Source organism: Aquarana catesbeiana, linkage group LG09 (genome assembly GCF_042186555.1).
Source record: "Aquarana catesbeiana isolate 2022-GZ linkage group LG09, ASM4218655v1, whole genome shotgun sequence".
In the NCBI taxonomy this organism is placed as follows: domain Eukaryota; kingdom Metazoa; phylum Chordata; class Amphibia; order Anura; family Ranidae; genus Aquarana; species Aquarana catesbeiana.
The window spans coordinates 160,188,703-160,202,979 of NC_133332.1; the positions used below are offsets into that span (position 1 = coordinate 160,188,703).

Genomic DNA, 14,277 nt, shown 5'->3' on the forward strand with positions numbered 1-14,277 from the left:
TATATATATATATATATATATATATATATATATATATATATATATATATATATATAACCAATACAGTCACAACATCTAAGAATTGCTAAGCTGCAATATAATACAATTTTGATTTATGGTGCATTACCAACCACGACACTACCTGCCTGGAGTTTGCATGTTCTCCCTGTGCCTGCGTGGGTTTCCTCCGGGTACTCCGGTTTCCTCCCACACGCCAAAGACATGCTGGTAGGTTAATTGGATCCTGTCTAAATTGTCCCTAGTATGTATGAATGTGAGTTAGGGACCTTAGATTGTAAGCTCCTTGAGGGTAGGGACTGATGTGAATGTACAATGTATATGTAAAGCACTGCGTAAATTGACAGCGCTATACAAGTACCTGAAATAAATAACCACTTTACTTAACATACAGCCTGTTCTGAGTTTCACTGTGTAAACTTTCAGAAGACTAAAGTTCTGTATATGGCAGCCAAACCAAACTAGGAGCAATGTTCTGTTACTGCCAGCATTTTCATATATTCCTTCTCTACCCCTAAGCATTACGCCAAACTCACTGCCAAGCAAAACAGTTAAAATTGTTTTTTCGTTTTCAGCATGCCCTAACCCCTTTGAAGAGAAAAGCATCAACAAAATAAATTAACTTTTTTTTTTGTATATATATATGTATGTATGTATATATATATATATATATATATATATATATATATATATATATATATATATATATATATATATATATATATATATATATATATATATATATATATATATATATACACACTTTATGTGTTGAATAGCATGATTAGAGGCAGCAACTTCTTGTCGAAAACTATGCATGTTACACATCCAGTAGTGTTTGTGAAGCCAGCCAGACCTACTGCCAGTGTTAAATGTGCCCCCTGGTAGCTTCATAAACAAGCAGTCATTACCAGGACAAGTGAAACTGGCCAAATTTCCTGGATCAAGCTCCCGTTTCTGGAATGAAACATACCATCGCATAAAGAGTAGCATTACCAAGTTCCACTATTTGCAGAGGAAATGAAGAAAAAAAAAAAAAAAAAAAAAAAAAAAAGTGCTGTACATCCATGGTCCAATGCATTCTGCATAGGGAAAGGTACACAGGGAGCCTGTGTGTAAACCATAGGCAGGAGATTGCAAAGAAAAGCATAAAATATGGAACATTTATACAGCAACAATTAAAAATTACTCTGATTTTTTTTTAAAACAATTATTAACTTAATTAGTAGGTTTGTATAGCAGATCAAAAAAAAAAAAAAAAGAAGTATACAAAAAATAAATAAAAGGGCTCTAAAAACAACCAATCAGCTTTTATACACATACACATTTGTGTAGCCATATGCTAAATATTAACTGCAAGCAAAAAACAAAAAACAAAAAAACTTTAGTTCTATTAGTTTGAAATGCATCTAGTGCAGGTGCATGAATTTACCTTGTCAGCTTCTTATAATCCCTTGAACCTTTGAAATCTGGGACAGAGAGGGGATCAGCACTAGAGGCCAATCAGGCATGCCGAATGTCCAGTTGTCTTTCAAATGTGACACCGGAGGGGGGGAGGAATCCAAAAAGTGGAAGTTCCATTTTTGGGTGGAACTCCACTTTAAGACCTCACTGCTCTCCCATCTCCAAAGCATAGTGGCCAATTATTCTGTACTTTCCAGATAAGAACTGGAAGGACTAATTAGATTCCTTGAGATAACAGGAGAGGTGCACAAGACACAGGACAGCAACGTCTGACATCAAACAGGTATTTTTTTGCACTTCCAGAACACATAAAAACACTTTTAATGGTATATTTAACAGCCGAAAAAGAGAAACTAAGAAATTAAAATTGTTAGGATTTTTATACAATTTTGGGTGGCAGTAAACTCAGTTTTATGAGTTGCACCTACAGGTAGGCCTATAATAAGGCTTACCTGTGGGTACAGTGAATATCTCTTAAAAACGGGCACCATTTAGGTGATATTCACATTTGTAGTGGCCAGTGACATCACTGGCGCATATTCACTGTGCTATGAATGGACAGTGCGTATGCGTGGCAGTGATGCATCACATTTTTTCCTAGGACTTTACTACCGCTTTAAGCACAACTGATGTTCTCCTCTAAAACTCCACTTCCACATTCTGCTGCACTAGACACATTGCATCAGAAGATATTCTACCTGAAGCGCCATCCTGGTACATTTTTTGGCAGATTTTGTAAGCCACCTACAGGCGTCTTCCTTTCATGAAGGAACGTTTACATACTTTCACTTGGGCAGAAATGAATCTCTAGACAATCCCAAAAGACCACAAATGGATCTGTTCCAAATTATCAGGCTGCAGATGTTTCCTGCCAACATTCTTTTGGTTAATAATATTCAGTCTATACGGGTAGACTTTTCACTTTTTTTTTTAAATGCTCCATCCCTATCTATTTTTAATCATCAGCTTAACATCAGCGCCAACAATTACAACAGCGTAGGACAGTAGAGTGCTTGTACAGTATAGGTCTGCAAGCTTGCAAAACATGGCTCGTTTGCAGCACACATGGAATACCCAGGTTTCTGACACCATATTCAGAAGGATAGGTAGCAGTCACCAGGAAAGGGAGGCTACGGCATTCAATGCCATAAAGGAAAGGCTTTCTAAGTAGAGCAAAGCCTGAAAAGATTACTACAAATCATCATATCTGGTATGAAATTGGGGCCCATTAAAAGATTAAAATTGACAAAACACAACTCTGTGTGCTCCTACCACCCTGAACATACATTAGGACCCATTCCATACTGCTTCTGCAATGCCTAGTAATGTACCTGGCTTGTGCAGTGTGATGCCATTTATGTTGTATTGCACCCCAACACATTGCACAGTATGTGCCACACTGCCAAAAGGGTCATGTACATTTGTTCATCCATTCTGAATGCAACAACATGTATTAAAACACCCCAACAGAATGCTTAAAGTGGTGTTCCGGCCAAAACGATACTTTTTAAATAAAAATACCCCTATAATACACAAGCCTAATTATTATATAATTATATATTATATAATGTATTCTAGTAAAGTTAGTCTGTAAACTAAGGTCTGTTTTGTTAGTTTATAGAAGTAGTTTGTTATTTTATAAACTTACAGCAGGCCATGGCCATCATAAGTGTGGGCATCTGAAGCCAGACTGTATTTCTTCCTGGATCTCATCCTTGCAGATCTCGCACATGCTCAGTGCAGCACAAGCAGTGTAATAGGTTTCAGGTCAGATTTCTATAGCAACGGCAGTGTCAGAGGAAGTTGCCGCCCCTTTCCAGAAGGCATTGCAAACAGGAAATGATGTGATGGGCCACGGCCAGGGAGGAGGAAGTGAAAAATGAATACAGCAGATATAGAGTAGGTGCTGAGAAAAAATGTTTTTAAAAATATCCAATTTGTTTACAGTGCACAGTTTAGTGAGGGATGCTGAAGAGTTGTAAAAGTGGGTGGAACTCCACTTTAAGTGTGAATGGGCCTTTATTATTATTATGCACATGATTTATATAGTGCCAACAGTTTGCGCAGCGCTTTACAATGTAGAAGGGGGGGACAGCACAAGTACAATATACAGAAGGGTCCTGCTCGCGTAGCATATATTCTAAAGGTTCATATAATCAAACTGCACCTTGCTAAGAACATTACCATATTTAACTCTTTATGAAAAAAGTACTTCAGTGCTGTTGGTAAACAAAACAAACTGATTTAGGTCCATGAGAAGGAGTGAACAAATTTAAAGTGATGACAAAGTTTTTTTTTTTTTTTTTTAAACTCACGATATACTTACCTGGTGTGTGCACAGATATTGCACAGAGCGGTTCCTTACCACTTCTTTGGTGGTCTCCCGCCAGCGCTTCTCACTCCTCCTCCCTTTCCGAGTGCCCCTACAGCAAGCCTTGTGCTATGGAGGCACTTATGCGGGCATGCTCCAGAGCCAGGCTCTGTGTGTCTTTAGACTTGAACAGCACAGCTCAGCCAGGCCCCCTGCTCCCTTATCACTGGATTTAACAGAGCCTGCGAGTCCAGGAAGATAAAAAGAGGAGAGAGGGGCTCCCGGCGGGGACAATGCTGGATCATGAGAAGGGTCATGTAAGTGTTTGGGAAGTGGGGAAAACAGATACTGGGGTGTTTTTACCTTAATGAATAGAATACAATAAGGTACACAAAAAAAAAAAAAAAAAAAAAAAAAAAAAAAAAAAAAAAAAAAAACCCCACACACCTCAACTTCAGAACCACTTTAAAAAGAGAACCTTTGGTCTGGGAAAAAAATAAAATATTGTAACTGCTAATCAGCATGCACTTACCAGTCCAGAGATCCAGATCTGTCCTCACCCAGGCCTGTTGTTCGGGTCCCCGGCACCACCACCTTGCATGTGGGAAGCAGGCTGTGACCTGCTTTGGTTTCACAGCCGGCTCCGCAGTTCACTATGCCTACACACTGATCTCAGTCTATAAATGTAAACCTTTTTTGGAAGGCTTAAGATGGGCCCTCGTCTTTCTAGGCCTGGAACAAATGCCCTTTTGGATGATTTTATTACTCAACAGCTTTGTTGGTATGAAGCTGTAGAACAAAACCAAAAAAAAATTAGTCTAATATGGACTCAGCTATTTGTGGAGGGGCATGGGAACAAGAGTTTGTGACAACAGCAATAAAGAAATAAAGAAAGATGCACAAAAAAAGCCTTTTAGAACATTAGCTAGGAGTCTTCCTCACTCCTGGCACGTGTCCATGCCCAACATTATATAAAAACATGCCTACACACTGAAAACAATATACTGCCTTCGGCTATACCACAATTACTGAATTCAAGTTATGCACATAGAATAAAACAAAAACAAAAAAAAACAAACAAACAAACACCACACAGACCAATTTTACTTTAGTCTCCTCCCCCCCACCCCCCCCCCCCCAAACATTTTCACAAAGGAGACAAAAGACAACAATATAAGTAACAACATGAAGGAACATGCTTATCAGAAATCAAATTAAGGACAATGTGTCCATGTAAATATAGTCATATGCATATCAGTTTCTCACAGTATCAATTTATGCTACTTGCTCAAAGTATATGCAGTAATAAAGAAAAAAATATATATATATAAGACTGTAGATGGTGTTATGATCCTAGGAGCTTCTGATCAACTATGGTCCACCTAGATCTATAATCTTGAATATACACTTCTACAAAATATTACACATGTTGACTTTATCAGCACAAGTTTTCTGTACCGTGTTTACATTTTCAGTAATCCTGAAGCGATTGGGATAACAAAAAGGTCAAAAAAAGTTGTTTTTTTTTTCTTAAAAAGGGGACCAAGAACCTGGAAAGCCAATACTGACAAAACAAATCTATAGCTTTTCTATAAAAAAAAAAAAAAAAAAAAAAAAAAAAAAACCCACACACAAACAAACACACACACGACCCAGCACACTCCTCGCCTACACACTGGAAAAAAAAAAAAAAAAGAAATCTATCTGCCCCCAACTTGCCCTTTAAGTTGCAACTAATTACCTACCATACACAAAACCATTTTGGTTCTATAAAAACAGTGCAAGTCACTGCACAAAAGCCTTAATAAGAAGTGGCATGCCTGTAATTTACAGCACACAAAAACGCAGTCACTTTGCTGTACCTGGTCTTAATTATGGCACACATCATCTGGTCACAGGATTGTAGTCACTTAGAACAGTTAACCCTTTCCCGACAGATATTACAATTTGTGAATCCCATTTTTTTTTTACACTAGGAATGAGTTCCTATTATTAGCAATACACCAGATCTCCAACAATCCCAGCATTTCACTACAGGAATTTAAAAAAAAGCCCACGCACAGCTTTGTAAAAATACACAATAATTCTTCAATTACATATACAAATATAGACCACTTAAACCTATGGTCACAACAGTAGTGGAGGAAGGAATTCCAGCTTTTCTTCCCGTAGACTTAGTTTTGTCCATGGCAGCATTTAAAAGACAGAAGCAACAAAAGAACAAAGAATGAAGGCTTGACTTACTTTTTACCTTTCAGACAACTATACAATGCAGACATTGTCTGGCTGGGCTTGCATTTATTGCATTGCCTTCCCTGTGATGTCTTGGGATTGTACAGTACTCACGATCCAATTCCATAAATGCCCACACATACAGCACCTACTATGCTGAGAGAGACAGCAGTGGCTGCTTTACAGACATGATATCTTGCTGGGAGTAAGGAAGGCTGTGTCTATTCCATAAATGGGGAGTCTCAGTGCCCTCCCCTTTTCCATTCTCATTTTCGCTCACTCGCCTTTTCCTATCAAAAGCAGCATCCCAAGTACAGCTTGAGAGCACTGCCCTGGGGCAAGTACCTTTAAGGTAACAAGAGAAATGCAGTTCTGCTTCAGTGTTTTTTAAAAGGAGTTTTTACTGCATTTGCAACACCACATGCAGTTTCATAACTAGGCTACTACTTTTCTCAAGCTTGCACTTATCTTGTTACAGTTTTTGCCCTTTATAAAAAGTAACATTTGGACTTTCCTGGGTCCTTAAAGCAGACCTTCAGTCATTTTTTCATAGTTCCATCTATTAAATCTTCTGCCCTTGTCATTTTAACTTTGGATAGTAAAATTTTTTTATGCCAGTAAATACCTTATACAGCCCACGAGAGTGAGTCATTAGCCTAGGCTTATGACATCATGCACAGCTCTTTCACCCTCGTGAGAATTTGCCAGGAAGGGAGGGGGATGAGTCCTAAGAGGACCAATGAAAGCTGCAGAGCTGGAGATGTGCCTTTGTGTAAATCCAGGATGTGAACAGGCAGCAGCTTCAGCTGCCCACAGTTAAAATGGCTGCAGACGGACTTAGTGGAGGGAGATTTCTGCAGCATAATTTGGCAAGTACAGAATCACAGTATATATAAAATATGCAAAGTGTTTGGAGGGAAGCGTCAGAATGGCAAAGATGTTTTTATTACAAATTATGAGAGCAGACTGCAGTTCCTCTTTAATCTGATTTTGTCTGTAGGTTGCCCAAAATAAACTTATATTTAATGCAGGCTTTGCCTTTTATTTCCTTTGCTCTGGTTTTAGGATCTTAAAATGGCAACTCAAGGCAAAATCAAAATCTTCATAAACTACAAATGCTGCTCAGCAAAATGCAACTCTGTTGAAGTCAGAAAATCCATTTGATTCTGCAAAGTCTCACATCTTTTGGGTACTCTAGAAAAAGGATTCCGTCTTGTGCCACTTCCCTCCCTCTGCGGGTCTTAGAAAGACACCTAGAACATGGAAACTTACAAATGGGAGTACAAAAGAGTTATGTTGCCTTCAGTGCACTATAGTACCCTACAGTAGTCCAAATCATAGGGTGGGGGTTATGGTGTGCGGTTGTTTATCAGGGGTTGGGCTTAGCCCCTTAGTTCCAATGAAAGGAACTCTTAAGGTGTCAGCATACCAAGACATTTTGGACAATGCTCCTAACTTTGTGGGAACAGTTTGGGGATGGCCCCTTCATGTTCCAACATGACTGCACACTAGTGCACAAAGCAAGGTTCATAAAGAATGGATGAGCGAGTTGGGGTGGAGGAACTTGACTGGCTTGCACAGAGTCCTGACCGCAACACGATAGAACCCCTTTGGGATGAATTAAAGCACAGACTACAAGCCAGGCCTTCTCGTCCAACATCAGTGCCTGACCTCACAAATGCGCATCTGGAAGAATGGTCAAACATTCCCATAGACACAAGGGTGGGCTAATTCAATATTAAACCCTACGGACAAAGGCTGGGATGCCATTAAAGTTCATGTGCGTGTAAAGGCAGGTGTCCCAATACTCTTGGAGAATATAAATATATATATATATTTTTTTTCCCAATGAGTTTCTGGACTCCTGACAGACCCTTACATCTTTCATCCAGTGCTGCACTGACCTTTCTGGATTCTGAGTCATAGGGAAAGCAAAAGAATTGTCAAAGGATCTGCTGGAAAAGATAGTGGAACTATATAAATAAGGAAAGGGATATAAAAAAAAAAAGATAGCCAAGAAATTGAAAATGTCAATCCGCAGTGTTCAAAATCAAGAAGCAGAAAATGAGGGATTCTGTTGAAACCAAACCACGGTCAGATAGACCAATTAGGATTTCAGCCACAACAGCCCGAAATATTGTTCGGGATGCAAAGAAATAACTTCACACAAATAACTTCAGGTGAAATACAGGACTCTATGAAAACATTTGGTGTGGCTGTTTCAAGATGCACAATAAGGAGGCACTTGAAGAAAGATGGGCTGCATGGTTGAGTCACCACAAGAAAGTCATTTCTATGCAAATGTCACAAAGTATCCCACTTATATGCCAAACAGCACAGGAGACAAGCCTCAAACCTTCGGGCACAAAGTCATTTGGAGCGATGAGACCAAAATGGAGCTTTTTGACCACAACCATAAACGCTACATTTGGAGAGGAGTCAACAAGGCCTACTCTGAAACACGGAGGTGGATCACTGGATGTTTTGGGGGATGTACGAGCTACAAAAAGGCACTGGAAATTTGGTCAAAATTGATGGCAAGATGAATGCAGTATGTTATCAAAAATACTGGAGGAACATTTGCATTTATCAGCCAGGAAGCTGCGCATGGGATGTACTTGGACATTCCAACATGACAATGATCCAAAACACAAGGCCAAGTTGACCTGTCATTGGCTACAGCAGAATAAAGTGAAGTGGCCAACTCAGTCTCCTGACCTCAATATCATTGAGCCACTCTGGGGTGATTTCAAATGCGCAGTTCAAGTAAGACAGCCCAAGAATTTACAGGAACTGGAGGCTTTTTGCCAAGAGGAATGGGCAGCTTTACCATATGAGAAGATAAAGAGCCTCACCCACAAATACCACAAAAGACGTCAAGCTGTCATTGATATTAAAGGGGCAATACACGGTATTAAGAACTGGAGTATGTAAACTTTTGATCAAGGTAATTTGGGTAGTTTCAGTTGCCATTATGATTTAAAACGAGTAAACACAGTTGATTAATAAACGGCTTCAGCCAAACACTAACCAAGAGTGAAAGAAAAGTTTGTGTTAGCGTTCATATTCTCTGAAAAATGGCCAAGAAATCAAATTCTGCCAGGGTATGTAAACTTATGAGCACAACAATATCTATCTATAAAAAAAAAAAAAAAAAACAACCCTCAATGCATTTAGACATAGTGAAGACGACTGAAGTTCAAACCAAGCATCTAAATGGGGGATGAAGGGTATTTAGGTGACTCTGAACGTGGCATGGTTGTAGGTGCTACATGGCCTGATCTGAGTATTTCAAAAACTGCTTTACAGAGATTTTCATGCACAATCATCTCCTCTAGGGTTTACAGAGAATGTTCCGAAAAAGAGAAAAATGTTCAGTGAGTGGAAGTTGTATGGACAAAAATGCCTTGTTGATGTTAGAGGAGAATGGGCAAACTTGTTTTGGGATAGAAAGGCAACAGAAACTCAAATAACCACTAAGTAGAAACAAGGTATGCAGAATACCCTCTCTGAATGCACAACACATCGAACCTTGGAGCAGACGACCACAGCAAGTGCCACTCCTGTCAGGTAAGAACAGGAAACTGAGGCTACAATTTGCACAGGCTCACCAAAATTGGATGAGAAAAGATTAGAAAAATGTTGCCTGGTCTGATGAGTCTCGATTTCAGCTATAACATTCAGATGGTAGGGTTAGAATTTAGCCTAGACATGAAAATATGGATCCATCCTGCCTTATATCAATGGTTCAGGCTGGTGGTGGTGTAATGGTGTGGGGAATATTTTCTTGATACACTTTGGGCCCCTCTGTACCAATTGAGCATCATTTAAATGCCAATGCCTACCTGAGTATTGTTTCTGACCATGTCCATCCCTTTATGACTACAGCGTACCCATCTTCTGATGGCTACTTCCAGCAGGGTAATGCACCAGGTTACAAAGTTTAAATCATCTGAAAATGGTTTCTTGAACAGGACAATGAATTCATTGTACTCCAATGGCCTCCACAGTCACCAGATCTCAATCCAATAGAGCACCTCTGGGATGTGGTGGAACGGGAGATTTGCATCGTGCAATTCTGCAGCAACTGTGTGATGCTATTATGTCAATATGGGCCAAAATCTGAGGAATGTTTCCAACACCTTGTTAAATCTATGACATGAAGAATCAAAGCAGTTCTGAAGGCAGTCCAACCCAGTACTAGCAAGGTGTACCTAATAAAGTGGTGTATGTATGTATATATTTATTTTTATTACAAACACACACGTGCTCAAATGTTTGCATACCCTGGAGGTTGTTATAGTTGTCTGGCTCCTTTTTAAATCATAACAACAGAAATCAGTTTGTTAGCTCTCACGTGAATGCACGGAGAAGACATACTGAGCCATGGGGAGCAAAAAACAAAACAAAAACAAAAAAAAAAACACCACACAACACACGGTCAAAAGAGGAAAAAAGGAGAAGGGAGGAGAAGAGGAAAAAAAGAGGAAAAAGGGAGAAGGGAGGAGAAGAGGAAAAAAAGAGGAAAAAGGGAGAAGGGAGGAGAAGAGGAAAAAAAGAGGAAAAAGGGAGAAGGGAGGAGAAGAGGAAAAAAAGAGGAAAAAGGGAGAAGGGAGGAGAAGAGGAAAAAAAGAGGAAAAAGGGAGAAGGGAGGAGAAGAGGAAAAAAAGAGGAAAAAGGGAGAAGGGAGGAGAAGAGGAAAAAAAGAGGAAAAAGGGAGAAGGGAGGAGAAGAGGAAAAAAAGAGGAAAAAGGGAGAAGGGAGGAGAAGAGGAAAAAGAGGAAAAAGGAGAAGGGAGGAGAAGAGGAAAAAGAGGAAAAAGGAGAAGGGAGGAGAAGAGGAAAGAGGAAAAAGGAGAAGGGAGGAGAAGAGGAAAGAGGAAAAAGGAAAAAGGAGAAGGGAGGAGAAGAGGAAAGAGGAAAAAGGAGAAGGGAGGAGAAGAGGAAAGAGGAAAAAGGAGAAGGGAGGAGAAGAGGAAAGAGGAAAAAGGAGAAGGGAGGAGAAGAGGAAAGAGGAGAAGGGAGGAGAAGAGGAAAAAGGAGAAGGGAGGAGAAGAGGAAAAAGGAGAAGGGAGGAGAAGAGGAAAAAGGAGAAGGGGGGAGAAGAGGAAAAAGGAGAAGGGAGGAGGAGAAGAGAAAAGGAGAAGGGAGGAGGAGAAGAGAAAAGGAGAAGGGAGGAGGAGAAATATCCAAAGCCTTAAATTTGCCAGTAAATACTTTTCAAGCACTCAAGTGGAAAATTCTGGGATCTCAATACCAAGCCAAAGTCGCAGACCAAAAAAAATTGCAGCCAGGACTACCAGAGAAATTGTTAGGGATACAAAGAAAACCTCACAAGTAAGCTCAGGAGATATACAGGCTGATCCGGAAAAAAAACAAAAATGATGTGGTGGTTTTTAAGCACAATATGACAGTATTTGAACAAAAAATGATCTGCATGGTCAAGTTGCCAGAAAGAAGCCATTACTGTGCCAATGCCACAAAATCCCAGATTACAATGTGATCAAGACCTTGACATGCCTCACCGGGTTTTTTCTTTGTAGCATTGGTGCAGCATAACATAAATCAGGTCTCATGCACAGCCACTTTTATGTTGGTCTATGCGTTCATGCACAGAGGCATATTAGAAGCAGCGTGTTTACACACTGAAATCCCCCCCCCCCCGAAAAAAAACAAACAAAAACACCTTAAAAACATGCCTAAAACAGACCTAAACGCCATACAAGTTTAGCCGCGTTTAAGAGTTAATGCCTTCCACTGGATATTCTGGCCAATGGAATCCAATAATGCTCAAAACATTTGATGTGCCTATACATGTGTGAAATACACAGCTTTAGGCCCCTTTCACACTTATTCGACTTCAAAGTCGCACGATTTTACCGCGATTTCGCGGCCGCGATTTTACCGCGATTTGGGAGCAGTACTACTTTGCCACGTTTTTGGCATTAACAAATGAAAACATGCAGTAGTTGGTATGAATCATAAGGGGGAACTCCATGCCAAGTTTTAAATGAAAAAACCGGCGTGGGTCCCCCCCCCCCCGGGGCATACCAGGCCCTTAGGTCTGGTATGGATTGTAAGGGTAAACCCCCTACGCCGAAAAATCGGCGTGGGGGTCCCCCCAAAATCCATACCAGACCCTTATCCGAGCACGCAGCCCGGCCGGTCAGGAATGGGGGTGGGGACGAGCTAGCGCCCCCCCCCCCCCTCCTGGACCGTACCAGGCCGCATGCCCTCAACATGGGGGGTGGGTGTTTTGGGGCATGGGGGCGCAGTGCGGCCCCCCCCACCCCAAAGCACCTTGTCCCCATGTTGATGAGGACAAGGGCCTCTTCCCGACAACCCTGGCCGTTGGTTGTCGGGGTCTGCGGGCGGGGGGCTTATCGGAATCTGGGAGCCCCCTTTAATAAGGGGGCCCCCAGATCCCGGCCCCCCACCCTATGTGAATGAGTATGGGGTACATGGTACCCCTACCCATTCACCTAGGGAAAAAAGCGTCAATAAAAAACACAGTACACAGGTTTTTAAAATAATTTATTAGGCAGCTCCGGGATCTTCTTCCGACTTCGGGGGTCCTCTTCCGACTTCGGGGGTCTCTCCGCCGTCTCCTCCCGGTGTCCGCATCTTCTGCCGGCTCCTCCGCTATCTTCTGCAGCTCAATTGCTAGCGGTGGTCCGGACTTCTGCCTTCTTCTTTTCTTCCAGAGATGTTGACACGACGCTCTCTCCAGCCAGAATGGTCTCTGTGCGCTCCGCAAGGGACTTATATAGGTGGTGGCCCCGCCCCCTTATGAGGTCACTGTGCCGGGGCATGCTGGGACTGTGCCGTCATAAGGGGGCGTGGTCATCACCCGGTGACCACGCCTCCTTAAACGTCACAGACCCAGCATGCCCAGGGACTGTGACGGCATAAGGGGGCGGGGTCACCGCCTATATAAGTCCCTTGCGGAGTGCACAGAGACCATTCTGGCTGGAGAGAGCGTCGTGTCAACATCTCTGGAAGAAAAGAAGAAGGCAGAAGTCCGGACCACCGCTAGCAATTGAGCTGCAGAAGATAGCGGAGGAGCCGGCAGAAGATGTGGACACCGGGAGGAGACGGCGGAGAGACCCCCGAAGTCGGAAGAGGACCCCCGAAGTCGGAAGAAGATCCCGGAGCTGCCTAATAAATTATTTTAAAAACCTGTGTACTGTGTTTTTTATTGACGCTTTTTTCCCTAGGTGAATGGGTAGGGGTACCATGTACCCCATACTCATTCACATAGGGTGGGGGGCCGGGATCTGGGGGCCCCCTTATTAAAGGGGGCTCCCAGATTCCGATAAGCCCCCCGCCCGCAGACCCCGACAACCAACGGCCAGGGTTGTCGGGAAGAGGCCCTTGTCCTCATCAACATGGGGACAAGGTGCTTTGGGGTGGGGGGGGCCGCACTGCGCCCCCCATGCCCCAAAGCACCCACCCCCCATGTTGAGGGCATGCGGCCTGGTACGGTCCAGGAGGGGGGGGGGCGCTAGCTCGTCCCCACCCCCATTCCTGACCGGCCGGGCTGCGTGCTCGGATAAGGGTCTGGTATGGATTTTGGGGGGACCCCCACGCCGATTTTTTGGCGTAGGGGGTTCCCCTTACAATCCATACCAGACCTAAGGGCCTGGTATGCCCCCGGGGGGGAACCCACGCCGGTTTTTTCATTTAAAACTTGGCGCGGCTTTCCCCCTCTGGATTAATACCAGACAGCTGTCAGCACTGCCTGTCGCTCATCGGGAAAGGAAAGAAAAGTTTTCCTTTCCCGAATAGCGAGGCCAGGCTTGTGCTTACAAAGTCGTACTGAAGTCGTGTCTATATTATTCAGGCACGACTTGCATGCTACTTCATGGTTTAACATTGAGGTCTATGGAGTACAACTCGCATAGAAGTTGGACCAAAGTAGTGCAGGGACTACTTTCAAGTCGGCACGACTTAAAGTCGTGCCAATATGAATGGTAGTCATTGAAAATCATGGAGAATGACTTGTCATACGATTTTGCAGTACAAAATCGTGGGACAAGTCGTATAAGTGTGAAAGGGGCCTTAGGCAGCTTTTCTGCCTGGAGTTCTGGTGTTCAGAGGAGCAAACGCTCTGGGTTTAGGAAGTCTTACTGCCGGTTAACCATATGTGCAGGTAGGAAAGAGTTCCATACACACACACACACACACACAAATTTAAAGTGTTAAAAACCCATAAACAAACATTATATTGCAGCTTACAAAATGCTTAGATGT

At 42.3% G+C, this 14,277-nt stretch overlaps 1 protein-coding gene across 5 annotated transcripts in view; it reads right to left on the reverse strand.

Annotated features, from left to right (window-relative positions):
• KIAA1210 (KIAA1210 ortholog) overlaps nt 1-14,277 on the reverse strand; it is a 292,927-nt gene that overhangs the window by 226,261 nt on the left and 52,389 nt on the right. For 2 of the 5 annotated variants that reach the window (XM_073599311.1, XM_073599306.1), the window contains exon 1: nt 6,038-6,235. The exons of 1 other annotated variant lie outside the window; for it this stretch is intronic. In XM_073599311.1, the coding sequence (XP_073455412.1) occupies nt 6,038-6,072 (35 nt within the window). In that variant the 5' untranslated portion in view covers nt 6,073-6,235. Of the gene's footprint in view, nt 1-6,037; nt 6,237-14,277 lie in introns of those variants that run through there. 2 more of the 5 variants (XM_073599309.1, XM_073599310.1) reach the window with 2 other exon arrangements.